Source organism: Aureococcus anophagefferens (assembly GCF_000186865.1).
Source record: "Aureococcus anophagefferens unplaced genomic scaffold AURANscaffold_13, whole genome shotgun sequence".
NCBI classification, from domain to species: Eukaryota; class Pelagophyceae; order Pelagomonadales; family Pelagomonadaceae; genus Aureococcus; species Aureococcus anophagefferens.
In genome coordinates this window covers 945,354-964,267 of record NW_008705573.1, presented here as the reverse complement: position 1 = coordinate 964,267, position 18,914 = coordinate 945,354, and the positions used below count along the sequence as shown (strand labels likewise).

The window sequence follows — 18,914 nt, the reverse complement described above, 5'->3', positions numbered from 1 at the left end:
CGTCCGAGGCGTCGGAGCAGGCGGCGCTCGACGCGCCGACGGAGGCCGCGGAGCCGCCGCGCGAGGCCGCGGCGGCCGCGCCGCCGGAGCCCGAGGTCCGCGTCGTCGAGAAGCAGACCGTGCGCCTCATGAAGGACCCCGCGGCGGAGCTCGAGATCCGGCGGCTCCAGAAGGAGCTCGAGCAGATGCACAAGGCCGCGGCCCAGTCCATGGCCGCCTTATCGCGGAAGACGGGCGTCAACGTCGCGGCCGCTTTAGAGGCGTCGAAGCACGTCTTCAAGGAGGAGAGGGTCCGCGGCGACGCGGCGAAGAAGGACGTCGCGGCCAAGGTCGTCGAGATCGTCGCCGACCGGGCGGGCATCGAAGCGGCGGACCGCGACGAGATCGCGGAGCTCATCGTGCTCCACGACTACGTCGAGGGCGTCGAGGCCGTCGTCGAGAACGTCAAGTCCGGCGTCGACGCGGCCAAGGCGACGCGCGTGTCCCGCGCCAAGGACGGCCGCCGCGTGTCCGTGGCCGCCCGGCCGGGGTCCATGAAACAGGTCCCCGCGGCGCCCGAGCCGCGCGACACCGCGGGGGCGGAGGCGCCGCCCGTCGAGGACGCCGTCGCGGCGGCCGAGCCGCCGAAGGAGAAGGTCATCGAGGCCCACGAGGTCGCGCGCCGCGACCCGGAGGAGGACCCGACGGAGCCGCAGATCCTCGCGCCGCGCGTGTCCCACAAGGCGGGCGAGGAGCTGCACCACCTCGCGCAGGGCCAGGACATGATCAACGTCTCCGTCGACATCGGCAACCGCGGGCCGCGGGGCATGTCCGCCGCGGACAAGGCGACCATCGCGAAGCTCGAGAGCCACGTCGCGCTGCTCCGCGAGTGCATGGAAAAGCAGCAGGCGGCCATGCTGGCCGCGGCGATGACGCGCTTCGACCGGCCGCCCAAGTCCAAGTGGGCGAACCTGCACAAGCTCATGGCCGAGGTCCAGATCGACGACGACGACGACGACGACGACGACGACCGGGCCGAGCTCAAGGACGTGGACCAGTCGGCCGTCGCGCGCTTCGCGAGCCAGATCGAGGGCTTCCAGATGGCGAACCGGACCGAGCCGACGCAGGCCGCGGCCGGCGACCTGGAGATCACGGGCCACAAGTCGAAGCACATCGACGAGGAGGGCGACGACGAGCCCATCCCGCTCAACTCCATCCTCGAGGAGCTCCGCCGGTCCAAGTTCACGCGGCCCCAGAAGGAGACGTCGAAGCAGGACGCGGCGCTCGCCGACGCGGGCCGCGAGCTCGCGGCCGTGCGCGACGCGCTGATCAACGACATGCGCGAGGGCCTCCACGAGCAGCTCGGCCGCATGCCCGCGACGGCCGCGCGGACCGCGAAGCTCTTCGACAAGCAGGCGAACGCGCTCGAGCACCTCCACAAGGACTTGGCCGACGACGCGGAGCACGAGGCGCCCATCGAGGAGTACCACGCCGAGGCCGTCGACGCCGAGGACGCGGCCTGGGACGTCGTCGACGAGCAGCGCGCGGAGCTCACGGCGTCCAAGTTGACGCTCAAGCAGGCGCTGAACCGGTCGCGCATGGCCATCACGACGGCGAACCGGCTCCGCAAGATGAAGAAGTTCCAGGACATGGACCCCGAGTCGCGCGGGTCCCTCAAATTCACGGACGCGGAGCGGACCATATTGGCCGACGACGCCGCGGAGAAGCAGGGCAAGGCCATGGAGATCGCCGCGGGCACCGTCGAGCAGATGATGACGGGCGTGACCTCGTTGGAGGCCGGCGACCCCGAGGAGCTCGACGACGACGAGGAGCGGGAGTTGGTGTACCAGGCCTTCAACCCGTTAACGGCGAAGAAGGTGCGCGCCAAGGCGAAGAAGCTCGCGGCCAAGACCGGCGTCGTCGAGGCGCCCGACGGCCACGTCGACGTCGACGAGGAGACCATGAAGCACCTCCGCGAGCACGAGAACGCCCGCATCCAGGCCCAGCTGAAGCAGCTCCGGTCCATCATCCCCAAGGAGGACGGCGGCGATACGACGGACGCGGACAGCGTGCAGCTCCACCTCAACCAGCTCAGCGCGTTGGCGCTCGCGGCGGGCGTGAACCCGCAGGCCGTCGCCCAGCTCAACCCCTACGCCGCCGCGCCCGCGCCCAAGAAGAAGAAGCTCAAGCTGAACTTCACGCCGCTGCACACGGACGCGCCGCAGACCGCGCGCAAGGACGAGCCGCCCGAGGTCATCGAGCCCGACGACGAGTACGAAGAAGCGGAAGAAACGACGGTCAACGTGGACCGGATGGTGAACCAGCTCTTCGACATCGCCGACGGCGGCCTCGACGACATCGGCGAGGACGAGGAGGAGGACTTTGCGTACGAGGGCTTCGGCCAGCCCATCTCCGTCAACGCGATGTCGTCGTCCATCGTCGGCCACGTCGCGCGGCTCTCCGCGCCGTCCGTCGACGGCGCGGAGAAGGCCGCCGAGGAGTTCTTCGAGCGGGCCGCGCAGAACGAGGTCTCGCGCCTCGAGGAGGCGCTCGAGCGCGCGCGGGTGAAGGCCGAGGAGAGCCTCCGGGACGACGTCATCGAGGAGGAGGACGAGGACGACGAGCCCGAGGAGGAGGACGACGACGGCCCGCTGCCGCGCGAGTCGACGCGGTCCGTCCGGGAGCTCATGCGCAAGGGGAAGAAGAAGTCGCCGAAGGAGATCCGCCAGGAGCAGGAGATGAAGAAGCTGCAGAAGGAGCTCGTGGACGCGCGGCTGCAGCTCGAGCGGCTGAACGAGGACAAGCGCGCCCGCGGCACGCGCGCGGCCGCCGGCGCCGCGGCGGCCATGCAGGGCTACCGGCGGAGCGGGCGGAAGCAGGGCTCGCTGAAGACCGCGGGCTTCTCGTTCGGCCGGCCGCCGGCGGACGCGTCGGGCGAGACGACGGTGGTCTACCGGGACCCGCGCCTCGACGACATCAAGACCTACGACGGCGTGCTCCAGTCCATGCTCAGCGAGATCCGGAGCAACGTCAACGCGGAGAGCGACGCGTCCGAGCGCGCGGCCGCGGACGCGCAGGCCAATCGCGCGACGACGAGCCGCATGTCCAAGTACGGCGCGAACATTGAGAGCCAGCTCAACGAGCTCGCGGCGGTCATGGCCGAGCGGCAGAACGTGCTGGCGTCCGTGATGCGGGGCGCGCCGCCGGCCATGCCGACGCGGATCATCAAGGTCGGCGCGAAGAAGAAGAAGGGCCGCAACTCCGCCAAGGGGTTCAAGGGCTTCGTGCCGCCCGGCGCCATGCTCCCGGGCCAGGACAACGGCCGCCAGTCCATGAAGGCCGACGCGCCACACGAGGAGCCGCCGCCGACCGCGGCGCCGCCGCCGGAGCCCGGCGCGGCGCCCGACGAAGGCGGCGCGTTCATGACGCCCGGCGACGTCGGGTCCCTCAAGGAGCAGGCCATCAAGATGGCCATGGCGACGCTGAAGAAGCAGATGCCCGACTTCGACAAGGACATGGCGGCCTTCGTCGAGCAGGCGACGGAGCAGATGCTCGCGGTCGTCTCCGCGCAGACCGCGGAGCTCGAGAAGCGCGAGATCGCCGTGGAGCAGGCCCTCGCGCGCGCGAACGAGGCGACGCGGCTCCGCGAGGAGGCCCACGGCCACGTGGAGACGAAGAAGGCCCACGAGGTCGCCAAGATCCGCTACGTCACGGACCAGGTGACGACCGCGAAGACGCTCCTCGAGCGGGGCCAGCTCGACGAGTCCGTCGACTTTCTGGAGAAGGTGTCGCCGCCCGTGCCCGAGCCCCTGCCGGAGATGAAGCCCATCCCCCACGTCCGCAAGAAGGAGGGCCCCGCCTTCGGCAACAACCTCATGCAGCAGGTCACGGAGCAGCTCCGGCCGGGGAGCCCCGCCGCGGCGCCGCAACTGCAGGTCCGGAAGCGGACGACGCGCGTCACGAACGCCGTCGGCGCCGTCGTCGCCGTGGACACGGCCGCGCGGCCCCACCTCGAGTTCGCGAGCCTCGAGCACCTCCTCGACGAGCTCCACACGTCGGCCATGGACAACTGGGCCAGCGGCGGCGACGGCGCGCCGTCGCGGCCGAACACGCAGGAGCGGCGCCGGCGCGCCGAGGCGCGGCGCAAGCGCGAGGAGGGCGCGACGGCGGAGATCCGCGAGTTCAGCGACCGGCTCCGGCGCCAGCGCTCGTCGATCCGCGAGGAGTACCAGCACCACGTCGACGAGCGCGTCGAGGCCTTCGTCAAGAACGAGATGCACGAGAACGGCGCCGAGGCGAAGCGCATCGCCAACGAGATCAAGCAGCAGATCGCCAAGGCGCAGCACGACAAGGTGCGCCTGTCGACGGACCAGGTCGCGGACGGCCTCGCGGCGCACCTCGACGAGCTCGGCTCCGAGGCCGCGGACGACGTCGCGCGGCGCGTCACGGCCGTCGCCCACGACGCGGACGCGATGGAGAAGCTCCTCTTCGACGAGATGAACAGCGTGTCGTCCAAGAACGCGTTCTCCATCAAGAAGAAGCAGAGGCGCGCGGAGGCGGCGGACGAGGAGGACGACGACGACGACGACCCGGACTCCGACTTCAAGCGCAACTTCGACCGGCAGATGTCGCTGCGCTTCAAGGACCGGAGCCGCGAGTCCGTCCGCGACGGCCCCGTGGGCCGCGTCGTGTCGCGGCTCGGCAAGGACGCGCGCCTCGGCACGGCCTACGACGCGCAGCTCGCGGCGGCCATGGCGGAGATCGCCGGCGACATCGCCGAGCGCTGGGGCGTCGCCGACGCGTCCAAGTGCGCGGACCTCGTCGCGAAGACCGTCGAGGACATGGTCGCCTACGCGCGGCGGTCCCGCGCGAACGCGTCCGCGGGCTCCATCGTCGTCAGCCGCCTCGGCGAGGCCGTCGCGTCGGAGATCAACGCCTTCACCAAGGACCAGCGATCGGGCGCGGACCTCACGGACGCGGACATCGAGGGCATCGTGTCGCTCGTCGACGAGGCGCTCGCCGCCAAAATGGTCCACCGGGAGGTGCACCAGGAGAGCGCCGCGCAGCAGGTCATCAAGTACATCTCCGGCGACATCTCCGACAACATGTCGACGCAGATCCGGAACTTGGTCGCGTCCGAGCTCGCGTCCATGGCGCAGCAGATCGGCACGTCCATCGCGCGGCAGCTGGGCGCGGACGCGCAGACGACGGCGAACGTCGGCAAGATCATCTCGTCGCACGTCAAGGACAACGGCCGCAAGGGCAAGGGCGGCGTCGGCGTCGTCATCGTCGACCAGCTGCGCACGATCATCGACACGCAGCGCCGGGCCACGGAGCTCATGCTCCAGCAGCGGCCCCAGGAGCGCGTGCTCGTCGCGGGCCGGTCGCCGACGGCGTCGCCGGAGCCGCCGCGCGAGCCCGCGCCCCACGAGTTCGCGCCCATCAGGGACGACGACGGCGCCGCCGCGTCGCCCGGGAAGCACGCGAAGAAGCCCAAGTCCCCGAAGAAGCACCACCACTCGAAGAAGCCCGAGGATCCCGCGGCGCCCGACGCCGCCGACGACGACGAGGCGGCGGCGTCGTCCGACAGCGACGACGAGGCCGCGCCGCCGGCCGTCCAGGAGGACGAGGAGTTCGAGGAGACGCTGACGGCGGTGCTCGCGGCCGTCGGCGACGAGGAGGAGCCGACGCTCGCGGTGTCGTCCAAGGCCCTCGGCGGCCTCGAGGTCGAGCACGAGTCGCTCGTGTCCCTCAAGGAGGAGCTGCTGACCCTGCAGCGCGCGCACGAGCGGGCACAAGCGCAGACGCCCGACGCGGCCGTCGACGACGACGTGCGCGAGGAGGTGCTCGTCAAGCTCGAGGTCGTCAACGAGCGCCTCGCGACCGTCGAGGAGGTCCGCGACGAGATCACGGGGTCCATCAAGGGCTGGGGCATCGACGCTTTGGTCGTCGCGCGCCACGAGAACGACAAGCTCGCGCGCAAGGCGAAAGCCATGGCGGGCTGGCTCGCGGCCGTGGGCAACGACGGCGGCAACGACGCCTACAAGACCTACGAGGGCACGTCGCGGGCCATGGCGCGCGAGATCGACGCGCGCGGCGGCTGGCGCGCGGCGCTGACGCTGAGCGACGGGTCGCTCAACGAGGACATCGACCCGACGGTGTGGCCGCCGGCCGACGCCTTCAAGATCATGGAGCAGCTCATGCTCTACTACAAGGAGGAGGTCAACGCCCAGGCCAACGCGAAATTCGACGCGGAGGACGAATTACTGGAACTCCGAAAGAAGGTCAAAGAGCAAACGCAGGAACTCGAAGATAAGGGCGCGAAGCTCACGAAGGCCCAGGCGTCCATGAAGCAGTTGGCCAAGGGCGGCAAGCCGCGCAAGTCCATGTTCGAGGCCGCGGCGTCGAGCAACGCCGTCATGCACGAGGGCAAGATGATCGACGCGGACCAGGTCGGCGCGGACGACTTCGACGTCGACGCGTTTTTGAAGCGGCCGGAGGGCATGGCCGACGGGCGCATGACGCTGGACCACCTCAACAAGTGGCAGGACGAGCGCGTCGCCGCGGCGTCGCTGCGCGTCGAGGTCGCCAAGGTGCTGAGTCTGGTGCTGGGGTCTCCCATGGCGCTTTTGGTCCAGCGGCCCATGCCGGACGTGGACCTGGACCCCATCAACAAATTCAAGGACGACATGAAGCGCACGGCCTTTGGCAAGAAGCAGCTCGGAAACAAGGCGTCCCTCTTCGACGCGGACGCCATCGCCGAGAAGAGTGTCGACTCTTCCCAGTACACGCTGGGCATCCACGCCGCGCGAAAAGAAAAAAAAGCGGAGACGTCGCTGCGGCTGCGCAACGCGCCCGCGAAGGCGCCCGTGCTGCTCGAGGACCCCCTCGACGTCGGGCCCGGGCCCGTGGAGCCGCCGCCGGACCCCAAGCCCGGCGAGGCGCCGCCGGCGAATACTTACGCGGACGAGATCGCGGTGCACTACGGCCCCAGGAACATGGAGAAGGCCCAGTCCCTGCTGGAGACCGTGCGCCGCGGCATGCGGGGCATGAAGGGCTACGACGGCTCCGAGAAGGACAACGAGCGCGTGCACCGCACCGTCGTCGGGGCTTTAAACAAGGACAAAGGCGACGTGACGACGCTCCGGGAGATCCTGGACCGCGTCGTCCGGCGGGAGAAGGAGCAGCGGTCCCAGATCGATCTGCTCGAGCGGGAGGTCCGCGTCATCGTGCGGTCCCAGGTCGAGAACCAGCGCCGCGTCGACGCTTTGGAGGCCGCGTACGAATCCGAGTCGGCGTCCGACGTCGTCGCGAATTTGCGGGCCGAGATCCGGTCCTGCCACGAGGACGCGGAGCGGTCCGAGGCGACCATCGCGTCGCTCCAGGAGACGCTCGCGGAGACGAACGCCGACGACGGCCAGCTCGAGCGCCTCGAGTACATGATGGCGAAATATCGCGACGTCGCGGAGATCCACGGCGCTTTACTGCCCCAGTACGCGGCCGTCGACGAGGAGCTCGAGGCCGTGCGCACCATGTCGCGCCTGCGCAAGTTCAAGGCCGGCGAGCGCGACCCGTTGGAGGCCAAGGCGGGCCAGCTCCAGGACCGCAAGGACGAACTCGAGCACCGGCTTTTGGTCATCTTCCGGGAGGTCCAGGAGGTCGAGAAGCTCATGGTGCGCCTCTACGAGAAGGTCGAGGCGGCGACGCAGTTCGTCTTCTCCGGGTCGAGCTACCGGGGCATGCTCGTCTGGGCCAGCGACAAGGAGGAGCGGCGGTTGAATCGGGCGCCGTCGCCGCGGCTCGCGGCCGCGGCGCGCGCCGCGGCCGCGCCCGTGCGGTCGCTGCTCGACCCGCTGCCCATCGTGCCCAAGTCCGTCAGCGACCCCCTCGAGTCGGCCTTCGGCCGCGGCGCGGGCCTGCTGCCGCCGCCGCCGGGCGTCGCGCGGCCGCGCGACGCGCCGCCGACCCAGAAGACGCAGCCGGGCCGCGTCGAGTCCTACCGGAGCCTCGCGAACCTCGCCGCCAAGGTGACGACGAAGCCCCGGCGCGACCCGGAGGAGGACGCGGCCCAGGTCCTCAACGAGGCGACGCTGAAGCTCAAGTACAACGTCATGGCGGGCCTCGAGGACCGCCACAAGCTCCGCCCGCTCCGGAACCTGCCGTCGACGTCCATCAAGCGGTTCCAGAGCAGGACTGGGTAATGTGTTTCTAGGACCCGCTCGCGACGGCCTCGATCGACGCCCGCGCGTGGCGCCGGTACGCCGCGACGAGGCCGCGCGTCGACGAGTTGAGCGCCGCGGCCTCCGCGGCGTCGCCGAGGGCGTCGGCGACGCGGCCCGCGAGGACCTTGCCGAGCTGGACGCCCCACTGGTCGAAGGCGTTGTTGCCGAAGAGGAAGCTCTGGACGGCGACGCGGTGCTCGTAGAGCGCGACCAGGAAACCGACGTGGTACGCGTCGAGCCGCGGCAGGAGCAGCGACAGCGACGGCCGGTTGCCCGGGCAGGCGCGCTCGGGGTGGGCCTCGTCGACGTCGCCCATCGCGAGGGCGTCGGGCTGGGCGAAGAAGTTGGCCATGAGCTCGTCGTGGCAGCTCAACGGGCGGCCCTTGGCGTGCGCGGGCCGCTGCGACTCGCAGAACCCGATAAACTCCGCGGGCACCGCGCGGCCCTGGTGCATGAGCTGGTAGAAGCTGTGCTGGCCGTTCGTGCCCGGCTCGCCGAAGATTATCTCGCCCGCGTCGCCGGCGAGTGCGGACCCGTCCGACGCGACGGACTTGCCGTTCGACTCCATGTCGAGCTGCTGGACGTGCGCGGGGAAGCGCGACAGCGCCTGGGCGTAGGGCAGCACGGCCCGGCAGGGGAAGCCGAGCACGGCCGAGTTGTAGGCGCCGAAGAGGCCCAGGAGCACGGGCAGGTTCTCCTCGAGGGGCGCGGACGCGAAGTGGTCGTCGCACGCGCGCGCGCCCTCCAAAAACTTGCGGAAGATGGACGGCCCGAAGTGGAGGGCCAGGGGCAGCGCGCCGACGGGCGAGTGCACGCTGAAGCGGCCGCCGACGTAGTCGCCGAAGCCGAAGACGTTGTCGGGCTCGACGCCGAAGTTCGCGGCTTTTTCGACGTCCGAAGACACGGCGCAAAAGTGGCCCGCGACGGCCATGGCCGGGTTGACGCCGGGCAGGCGGGCGACGAGCCAGTCGCGGCAGACCTGCGCGTTGAGGAGCGTTTCTGCCGTCGTGAAGGACTTGGACACGACGACGAAGAGCGTCGTCTCCGGGTCCGACGCCTCCAACGCCCGCGCGGCGTCCACCGGGTCGACGTTGCTGATGAACCGGAGCGACCGGCCCGCGGCGGCGGCCTGCGCCGCCGGCTCCGAGCGTAAGGCTTCGTAGACGCACTCGGGCCCGAGGCAGGAGCCGCCTATTCCAATTGCCACTACGTTCGTGAGCATTTTGCCGGTGCTACCGACGCCGCCCGCGCGGACCTTGCCCGCGAAGGCGTAGGCGCGGTCCAGCGTGTCGTGGATGGCGGCGTGGACGTCGGCGCCGTCGACCAGGACGGGCGCCGCGCCCCGGGGCGCGCGCAGCGCCGTGTGCAGCGCCGCGCGGCCCTCGCTCTCGTTGACCAAATCGCCGCGGAGCATCGCGTCGCGCTTCGCCGCGACGCCGCGCGCCTCGCCGAGCGCGGCGAGCAGCCGCAGGGTCTCGACCGTCGCGCGCTGGCGCGAGCAGTCGAGGGTGATGTCGCCGCAGGCGAAGGTGAGCGCCGCGTTGCGCGCGTCGTCTCGCAGGAGGTCGCGCAGGTGGGTGCTCTCGATGTCCGCGGCGACGTGCGCGCGCAAGGCGTCCCAGGCCGCGTCGGCGCCGCCGCGCAGCGATGCGGCGCGTTGCCGAATTGGCGCGAGGCGCGCGTGCGCGACTGCGACGAGCAAGAGTCGGAGAGACATCGCAGTGCGCGTAGTTGGCGAGGGGATCGTGCACTGCACATTGCATGCAACTCTCTCAAGATCTCTTCGTAATCCAGGAAGCCATCAAACTCAAGCTCTCGGCAGCTCGACATTTAATGAGATAGTTGTTTGCTTGCTAAAGCAAAGACGCGTCTTTGCTTAAACTTCTAGTTAGTGGATCCTTAGCTGCAGGGCTGAGCTCCTGCTTTTACGTGTTGTTAATGGCTCGCTGTATGTATTTGGTTCCGCTAGCTTATGGAGCTGTCCCCTTTCTCGCTACGCGCGTGGGGGTTTGGGATGACCGAGGCGCGAACATGCTCTCCAACGCCTGTTCCCGCTGCACTATATCGGTTCCATCGCAGCGTCGATGATCGTTTGGTGCGCGGTGCGCGCCGCGCGCCGCGGCCGTCACCAACTCGCGCGCGCGCAATCTCGACTGCGAGACGCAGCACTCCGAGCTCACGTCGTGACCGGCGGCGCCCCCGGGCCTCGGCGTCGTCGTGAGGCAGCCCTCGCTGGCGCACACGATGCCGCCGCTCCGGCGGCGCTTCCGAGTTCCGCCCGAGGCGCCGAAGCGATGGGGCAGCCCCGTTCGACGACGGCCCCTTCGTCCTCGCGTCGGCGACCGAACCCGACCACAAGATGCCCGATGTCGAGCTCCAGCTCGACCTCGCCGGTGCCGGCGGCGCCAGCCCACGCGCGCGAGAGAGAGAGAAATCAGCGGCCGCCCAAAGAAGCGTCTTTGGGGTGCGGCTAGTAGTGTGTTCTCTAAACTAAAGTAATCGAGGAGGTGCCAAGGCCCCCGAGATGTCTGAGCCGTACTTGTGCGGGGAGACGGGCATGACGCCGCTGTCGGTGCTCGCGGGCGTCGACCTGCCGCTGGAGGGCTGCCCGTCCAAGGCCGTGTACCTGTCGCCCGCCGCCGCCGCCGACATGTGCACGGGCAGCCCCTTCGCGCCGGTCGGCGCGGCGCCGGCCGCGGCGGTGGTGACGCCGCCGATGCCCACGCGCGCGCTGCCGGAGGCGCCCGCGCCGCCCGCGCCGCCGGTCGCGAGAAAATGTCCGGCGGCGCCGGCGCCGCCCGCGCCCGCGCCGACCGGGATACCGCTGGCCGCGCTGACGGGCGCGGGCGTCGCGCTGCCGATGCGCGACGCCGACGTCGGCGCGGACAAGACCGACGGCGCGGCGCGCGCGATGCCGCTGGCCGCGCTGACGGGCGCGGGCGTCGCGCTGCCCGCGCGCGCGCGCGCGCCGCCCGCGGCCGTCGTCGCGACGACGGCGCGCGCGGTGCTCGAGGGCCACGCCGAGGTCATGGCCGGCTGCGACAGCGCGTTCCTCGAGGTCGGCGTGCTCGCGTCGGCCGTCGCGGCGCAGCTCGGCGCCGACGCGCGCGCCGTCGAGCCGGAAGTGGCGCGCGCGCTCGCCGACTTCGCGGCCCGGCACGCGTTCCTGCGCACGCGCTGCACGGAGGCGGCGGCCCGCAAGCGGCACCCGCGGCTCGGTCCCGAGCTCCTGCGGGACCTGCCGTTCACGCGCGTGCTCCGGCCCGTCCGCGGCGGCTGGGTCAAGGTCAAGACCTTTCTGGCGCAAGACGTCGCGCAGCTCGCGGCGCGCGAGGCCTGGCGCGCCAGGGGCCTCGCCGTCGAGACGCGCAGCGTCCTCGACTGCGACCTCTCGGAGGGCACGCGGCACACGGCGGCGACCGCCGTCGCGAAATACCCGGGCCTCGACGCGCGCGCGCTCGACGGCCTCCGCCACGAGCTCGCGCGCCGCGCGACGGCGAACCCGCCCGGAGCGCCGCGTTCGACCGCGTCTACATGGGCGAGGACGTCGACGCGCTCGCCGCGAGGCTCGGCCTCGCACGGCGGCGGCGCCCGCCGAGGAGCCCGAGGACCCCGTCTGGGTCGAGGTCGAGGCGGGCGCGCGCCTCACGCAGGCCGCGGTCCGGGAGCGCTACCCCGCGCTCGGCCGCCCCCAGCGGGAGGCCCTCTTCAAAGAGCTCGACTTCAAATTCGCGACGAAGCCGCGCGGCCGCGGCCAGCGCGTCGTCAAGACCTACGCCGCGGCCGACGTCGCGCGCGAGGTCGCGCGCCACGCCGAGCGCGCCCTCGAGCTCCTCGACCGCCTCGGCGAGACCGTCGCGCCCCGGAAGCGGAAGCGCGCGGACCTGCCGGCCGTGCGCGAGTGCCCGTTTTGCGAGGCCGCCGGCGGGGCCCCGGACTGCGCCGTCTGCGGCGTCGCCACGATCGCGGCGAGCGCCGCGTCCTTCGCTTGAGAGCTCTATGTGCCCCGCGCGCTCCTGAGCAACTTCCCCCGAGCGCTCCTGCCTGTCCATCTCCCGCGCGCCGCCCGCTGCGGCGCCCCCCTGCTTCGCCCCCGCCTCAAGTCGCCCCCGCGCCGCGAAGCAAGTTACATCCGCCCCGTCGCCTTGCCGTACTCGATGAAGTTGTAGCAGACGGCGACCCAGAAGAAGCCCGGGATCGCGAGGACGGACGCGTCCGCGACCTCGCGCCGCAGGGGGATGAGCTGGGCCTCGTCGGGTCTCACGACGGCGGCGCCCGTCTTCGCGTGATAGCGCGGCGAGTAGAGCGCCAGGTACTTCTCGTAGCGCTCGCAGCCCGGCGGCCGATCCGCGTCGAGGTCGTCGACGTCGACTCTTCTCACGGCGCCGTCGTCGTCGCCCTGCCAGTAGACGCGCTCGAGCACGTAGCTCTGATATTGCACGAGGTCGGCGGTATCGGCGCCCGCGATGACGAGGTCGCCTATGCGCGTCGACCCGCGCGCGACCTGCCTCGCGGCGTCGGCTAAAACCCAAGCAAGCTCGAGGCCAAAGAAGCCGAACCGCGGGTCCAAGCGCTGCCGCCGCTTGTCCTCGCCGGCGAAGCGCGCGCTGCTGCTTCTTCGGCTCCGCAGCGGCGCGCGGAATGCGCCGACGGCGACGGCGGAGAGCAGCGCGATATATACACTGGGGGCACGCAGTTTGAGAGCTCGCATCCTGCACGAGCGCTCAGTTTTGGGCACGCAGTTTGAGAGCTCGCACTGCACGAGCGCTCAGTTTTGTCAAAGTTTCCCTGAAGGTGAGGTCAACAACTCGGTAGCTTCCGGACCGACGGCTGCCCATGATGGGAAGCGCCATGGCAGCTCCTCCGCCGCCGGCAGCACCATGATGGGAAGCGCCATGGCAGCTCCTCCGCCGCCGGCAGCACCATGATGGGAAGCGCCATGGCAGCTCCTCCGCCGCCGCCAGCACCACCGACGACCGTGCTGCTGCGATGTCAGTGCGGAAAAATTTCGTGCGAGCTGGGCATGCTTCCCGCGGAGCCGGCATTGATCGATTGCTACTGCCGAGCCTGCAGGACGTGGAGCGCTTCCGCCTACGGCTGCCTGCTGCCGCTCGACTTCCTCCCCGATGCCTTCGCCGCGGCGCGAAGCTACGACTCGGACTGCGGCGGCGGCCTCGGGCGGCTGCGGCGCCTCTTGCGGCGACTGCCGGGCCCACGTCGGAGCGTTGCCGCTCGACGGCTCGGTCCCGGCCTACGCGGCCGCGGGCTGCGTCGTCGACGCGTCGCTGCCCGAGGCCGTCGCCGCCGCCTGGCGGACGCCCGAGCGGGTCCTCGCGGCGGAGCGGGCGCCGGCGTGGTGGACCGCGCGGCCGTCGGACGATCGGACGGCGCCGCCGCGAGTCCTGAGCGGCCGCTGCGCCTGCGGCCGCCGCCGGCGTCCTACGGCGACGTTCGAGAGATGTTTCGACCGGATGACGCGTCGTAGGCCGCTGCGCGTTCGCCGCCGAGTCCGGGGCCGAATTCCAGACGCAGCACTGCTACTGCAACCTGTGCCGGCGGCTCTCCGGCTCCGTCGCGCAGACGTGGATCCCGGTGAAGCCGCGGGGGTGGACCTGGACGGCCCGGGGCGCGCTGGAGCTCGTCCGGACGACGCGCCACGGGAGGCGCCACGCGTGCCGCGCGTGCGGGACCGTGCTCACGATCGTCTACGACGCGCAGCCCGACTGCCTCTGGCCCGCGGCCGGCGTCCTCGACGACGGCTCGCTGCCCGCGGACCTCGGCGCCGCGCTCGGACGCTCGATCCACATCTGCTGCCTCCACAAGCAGCCGTGGTACCGCCTGCCCGAGGACGGCCTCGACCGGCTCGCGCACGCGGGCTGAGGCTACAGGGGGCTTTTAGTCGACGAAAGCGCGGGGCCTACTGCTCGTCGATGGGCACGTCGAACGCGTCGACGCCGTCGATGGGCGGGAGCTCCTCGTCGTCGCCGACGAACTCCTCGGGCGCGTCGTCGTCGCCCGGGACGTCCGATTCGTCGTCGTCGTCGCCCGCGACGCCGATCTTGTTCGTCTTCGTGTCGGGTTCGTCGCCCTTGGCCTTGATCTTCGCCTCGAGGGCCGCGGCCTCGTCGTCGTGGTGCTGCGCGACCTGGAGGTCGTCGGACGACGCCGGGATCGGGTTCTCCGGGTCGTCCGGGTTCTCCGCGGCCTGGCGGAGCAGGTGCGCGGCGTTCTTGTGGCACGTGTACTTCTCCTCGTCGTCGGCGGCGTGGCCGAAGGCCGCGGCGTTGTGGTCCAGGGCCGCCGACTTCTGGTGGGACGCCGCGCAGATGGCGGCCAGCGCGGTGCGCGCGTCGAAGAGCGCCCTCGGCGAGTGCGCGCGGTGCTTCCAGCGGGAGACGCGCCGCGCCTTGTCGTCCATCTTCTGCATGCCCCGCGAGAGGAGGAAGGAGTCGGGCAGGTTGTGGTAGGCCATCAGAGGCCCCGCGGCGTCCGCGCACTCGACGAACTTCTCGAAGAACGGCCGCGCCTCCGCGTGGCGGCCGAGCTGCATGTGGGCGTGGGCCGCGCACTCCAGCGCGGCGACGTCGCCGATGTTCATGGGCGGCTCGAGCAGGCTCGTGTCGCAGGTGTCCTCGGCGAGCTCGTCGCGGAGCTGCCAGTAACGACGCCATCGCGTCGACGCAGCGCGCGTAGTATTTCGCGCGGCCCGGCGACGCCTCGGCCTCGGGCGCCGACGCGAGGAAGGCGACGAAGCCCTCGGCGAAGGTCAGGGCGAGCTCGCCGAAGAGGTCCTTGGCCGCGCAGGCCGCGTGGCGCGCGGCGACCAGGGCGTCGATCATCGCGTCATAGTTCGGCGCGATGACCTGCGCAGGAAAAAGCGTGATTCAACGTTGCTTCAACGTGAGTGTGCCGCGCGCGCGCGTTCCTGAATGATCATCCACGCTTCGGGACCGTTCCGAGAGATGATCGCTCGTCCAAAAATCAGCCGAAGCGAGTGGAACACGGCCGAGATCGGAGACTTTGAAGTTGGGAATGTCGCACCCTTTTCCCGCCCCGGCGATCACGGTCTCCGCGTCCTTGCCCTTGGTGTCCTTGTCGCTGAAGACGAAGGAGAGGGCGCAGTCGATCTTTTCGATGATCAGCTGCTTGCGCTCCTCCTTGGGGTCGCCCGTGCCGCGCGCGCCGGCCTTGAGAAAGCCGCGCGCGCCGGACATGTTGGACGCGGCCGTCTTCGCCTGCTCCTTGGCGGCCCGGCGCGCCTTCAGGAGCTCGCGCTTCATGGACACGATGGTCGCCGCCTTCTTCTTCGCGTCGTCCTTGGCGCACTTGTCGAGCTGCTTCTCCTCGAGCGCGATGGCGTCGTTAAAGGCGTCGACGGCGCCGCGCGCGTCGCCCAGGCCGTAAAAGGCCTGGCCCTTGCGGAAGTGGCACTTGGCCATGGCGGACTCGTCGACGACGCGCGCCTCCTTGAGGCGCTTCAACGCCGCGCCGCAGTAGGCCTTGGCGCCCTCGAAGTCCTCGAGCTTGAGCGCGCACAAGGCCTGGTTGCTGAGGCTCGCGAGCGCGCACTTCTCCGCGGACCGCTCGGCCTCGAAGTCGGAGCTCACGGTCTCCTTACAGGCCTCGTAGCCCGTGACGCACTTCTCGTACTCGACGATGGCGCCCGCCCAGTCCTTGGCCGCGACCTTGGCGCTGCCGGCGGCCTTGAAGGCCTCGAGGTTCGCCGCGGCCTCCGTCGCCGGCGTCGCGCGGACCTCGACCACGTCCTCGCCGGAGATGTCGTAGGAGATGTCCGAGGCGGTGCCCATTTTTGCGGTCGCGCGCGACGGCGATGGCGTTCGAAGACGCTGCGTGCGGCGGTCTGCGCAGTCGCTTCACGACCCGCTGCACCCACCTGCGTTGCAGCCACCTCAGCCCCGCACGTCACGGTTCGGGCAATTACCAAATGGCTCAGATTGGCGTCCGTTCGGCTAGTTCAAGCCGACCGTGCTTGTAATCTCAGACCCGGGTCTTTTTCAGCCAGCAATTCGGAAGTTGCCATTGGCCTCTCGCTGAGAGAGGTCATTTTACAAAACTCCCGAGCCTGCCAAGGCTGCCCGACTTCACCGGGCCGGTCGGGGCAGCGTCCCCTGGTCTTGCGGGGGCGAGTGGACCCGGGGGCGATGCCCTGAGCATGCGCCATGGACGTGTCGAGCCATAGCGAGAGCACGTCGAGCGTGCGGCGGGGCAGCTCCGGCGAGGACAGCCTCCGCGCCTTCGTCGAGGAGGAGGAGCGGCGGCGGAGCGCCGGGAGCCCGCCGCCCATGGCGCAGCTCATGGAGGACCTCATGGCGCTGCCGCCCGAGGTGCAAGTCGTGGGCCTCGACGACTTCGCCGTGCTGAGCAAATTAGGCGAGGGCGGCTTCGGCAAGGTCGTGCTCGCGCGAAAAAAGTGCGGCGGCACGCTCCACGCGATCAAGGCCGTGCGCAAGGAGAAGCTGCTCAAGGCCGGGGCCGGCGCCGTGCAGCACATGCTCGACGAGAACAACATCCTCCAGACGCTGCGCCACCCCTTCATTTTGACGTTGCAGTACGCGTTCCAGGACGACGGCCGCTTGTATCTGGTCACGAACTACGTCGGCGGCGGCGACCTCCAGGAGCTCATCGAGCGGGAGCGCATCCTGTCCGAGGCCATGGGCCGCTTCTACGCGGCGCAGCTCGCGTCGGCCTTCGCGTACCTGCACGACCACGGCGTCGTCTACCGCGACCTCAAGCCGGAGAACGTGTTGTTGGGGCTCGACGGCTACGTCGTGCTGGCGGACTTCGGGCTCGCGAAGACGTTGGTATTAGGCGACGCGAATTCGCCGAAGGCGAATAAGGCGCCCCTGGCGACGAAGTCGCTGGACTCGTTCCCGGAGAAGCCGCCGCGGAGGCCGCGGACGTCGATCCACAAGGCCGAGACCTTCTGCGGCACGCCGCTCTACCTGGCCCCCGAGGTCGTGAGCCGCGTCCCCTACGGCCGCAGCGTGGACTGGTGGGCGCTGGGGTGCCTGCTCGTCGAGATGCTCACGGGCAAGCCGCCGTTCGTGGCCGCGGACCTGCCGGAGCTCATGGACCTCATCAAGGAGGCGCGGCCGGCCTTCAAGGACTGCCTCGGCGACGCGGCGCGGGACGCGTGCGCGGGCCTGCTGGCGCGGGACCCGGCGGACCGGCTGGGCTGCGGGCCGGGCGGCTTCGACGAGCTCGCGCGCCACGCGTTCTTCGAAGCCGTCGACTGGGCCGCGCTCGAGGCGAAGACGCTGGCGGCGCCCTTCCTCCCGGACCCGGCGACGGAGATGATCGGGCGGACGTCGGGCGGGTCCGCGAAAGCGGCGGTCTTCGCCGACGGGTTCAAGGCCTTCAACCGCGACGCGCTGTCGGTCGACGCGCGGCGGCCGGCGCCGGGCGACGAGGACCGGAGCCCCGTCGCGAAGCGGCGCGTGAGCGAGCTCAACGACGCCGCGCGCGACGGCGACGTCGACGCGCTCCGGGGGCTCGTGCTGGGGGGCGCGCCCGTGACCCTGTGCGACTACGACCGGCGGACGCCGCTCCACGTCGCCGCGTCGTCGGGCCACGCGGACGCCGTGGCGTTCTTATTGGACCGGGGCGCGGCCCCGGGCGCCCGGGACCGCTGGGGCGGCACGCCCCTCGACGACGCGCGGCGCGAGGGCCACGACGCCGTCGCGCGGCTGCTCCTCTCGACGTCGGGCGGCGTCGAGGACCCGGCGGCGCGCCTCTTCGCGGCGGCGCGCGACGGCGACGTCGCCCGCGTCGAGGAGCTCCTCCGGAGCGCGTCGAGCGACGACCTGCGGCTGTCGAGCGGCGCGCGGGAGCCGCCGCTCCACGCGGCGGCGGCCCGGGGCCACGAGGCCGTCGTCCGCACGCTGCTCGACTTCGGCGCCGACGTCAACGGCGAGGCCGACGACGGCGCGACGCCCCTGGCCCGCGCCGTGCTCGGGGCGCGGGCCGCCGTCGCGCGGCTGCTCGCGGGCCGCGGCGGCCGCGTCGGCCCCCGCGACGACCGCGTGCCGGGCGTGCTCTTGCGGGCCGCGCGCGAGGGCGACGGCGGCGTCGTCAAGGGGTTGCTGGACGTGGGCTGCGACCCGAACTGCGCGGACCACGACCGCCGCACGCCGCTCCACGTCGCGGCGGCCGAGGGCCACGCGGCCGTCGTCGACGTGCTCCTCCTCTTCGGCGCGGACGTCGCGCGCGTGGACCGCTTCGGCCAGATGCCCCTGGACGACGCCACGCGGGAGCGGCGCGACGAGGTCTGCGCGCGGCTCCGGCGCGCGGGCGCGCGCACGGGCGACGCGACGCCGCCGCTGGAGCTGCTCGACGCGGCGCGCGCGGGCGACGTGCCGCGGCTCGAGGCGCTCCTGCGCGACCACGACGCCAACGCCGCGGGCTACGACGACCGCACGCCGTTGCACCTCGCCGCCGCCGAGGGGCACGCGGACGCCGTGGCGCTGTTGCTGGACCGCGGCGCGGCCGTCGACGCCTCGGACCGGTGGCGGGGCACGCCGCTGCGCGACGCGGAGCAGGGCGGCCACGGCGCCGTCGCGGCGCTGCTCCTCGCGCGGGGCGCATCGCCGACGCCGCCGGCGGCGACGCCGAAGCGGTCCCTGTCCGGCTCCTTCTCGTCGAGCTCGTCGTCGCCGCGGCGGTCGCTGCCGAAGACGCCGTCCTTCCAGCTCC

The 18,914-nt window shown here is 71.4% G+C and overlaps 5 protein-coding genes across 5 annotated transcripts in view; 2 read left to right on the top strand and 3 right to left on the bottom strand.

The window, feature by feature from the left end:
- Window positions 1-8,183, top strand: part of AURANDRAFT_71891 (hypothetical protein) — a gene marked incomplete at both ends in the record, with an annotated part of 13,891 nt that extends 5,708 nt beyond the window's left edge. The window contains one exon of the mRNA XM_009040051.1: window positions 9-8,183. Within this exon, the coding sequence (XP_009038299.1) occupies window positions 9-8,180 (8,172 nt within the window). The remainder of the gene's footprint in view (window positions 1-8) is intronic.
- PGI2 (hypothetical protein) lies at window positions 8,157-9,934 on the bottom strand (the record flags this gene model as incomplete). The annotated part of the gene is made up of 2 exons (XM_009039983.1): window positions 8,157-9,144; window positions 9,292-9,934. The coding sequence occupies 2 exons, from the start codon at window positions 9,916-9,918 to the stop codon at window positions 8,188-8,190; spliced, it is 1,584 nt and encodes a 527-aa protein (XP_009038231.1).
- Window positions 9,935-12,327: 2,393 nt separating this feature from the next.
- On the bottom strand, window positions 12,328-12,912 carry AURANDRAFT_65215 (hypothetical protein; the record flags this gene model as incomplete). The annotated part of the gene is made up of 1 exon (XM_009039982.1): window positions 12,328-12,912. One exon carries the CDS (start codon window positions 12,910-12,912, stop codon window positions 12,328-12,330), a length of 585 nt encoding a protein of 194 aa, XP_009038230.1.
- Window positions 12,913-14,079: 1,167 nt separating this feature from the next.
- On the bottom strand, window positions 14,080-16,062 carry AURANDRAFT_71890 (hypothetical protein; the record flags this gene model as incomplete). Its single annotated transcript, XM_009039981.1, has 3 exons — window positions 14,080-14,853; window positions 14,882-15,064; window positions 15,221-16,062. 3 exons carry the CDS (start codon window positions 16,007-16,009, stop codon window positions 14,119-14,121), a joined length of 1,707 nt encoding a protein of 568 aa, XP_009038229.1.
- A 466-nt stretch (window positions 16,063-16,528) lies between these two features.
- Window positions 16,529-17,500, top strand: AURANDRAFT_28484 (hypothetical protein; the record flags this gene model as incomplete). The annotated part of the gene is made up of 2 exons (XM_009040052.1): window positions 16,529-17,019; window positions 17,113-17,500. Coding segments are annotated over 2 exons (879 nt in total), but the record flags the coding sequence as incomplete, so codon positions are not given.
- Window positions 17,501-18,914: the final 1,414 nt, after the last annotated feature.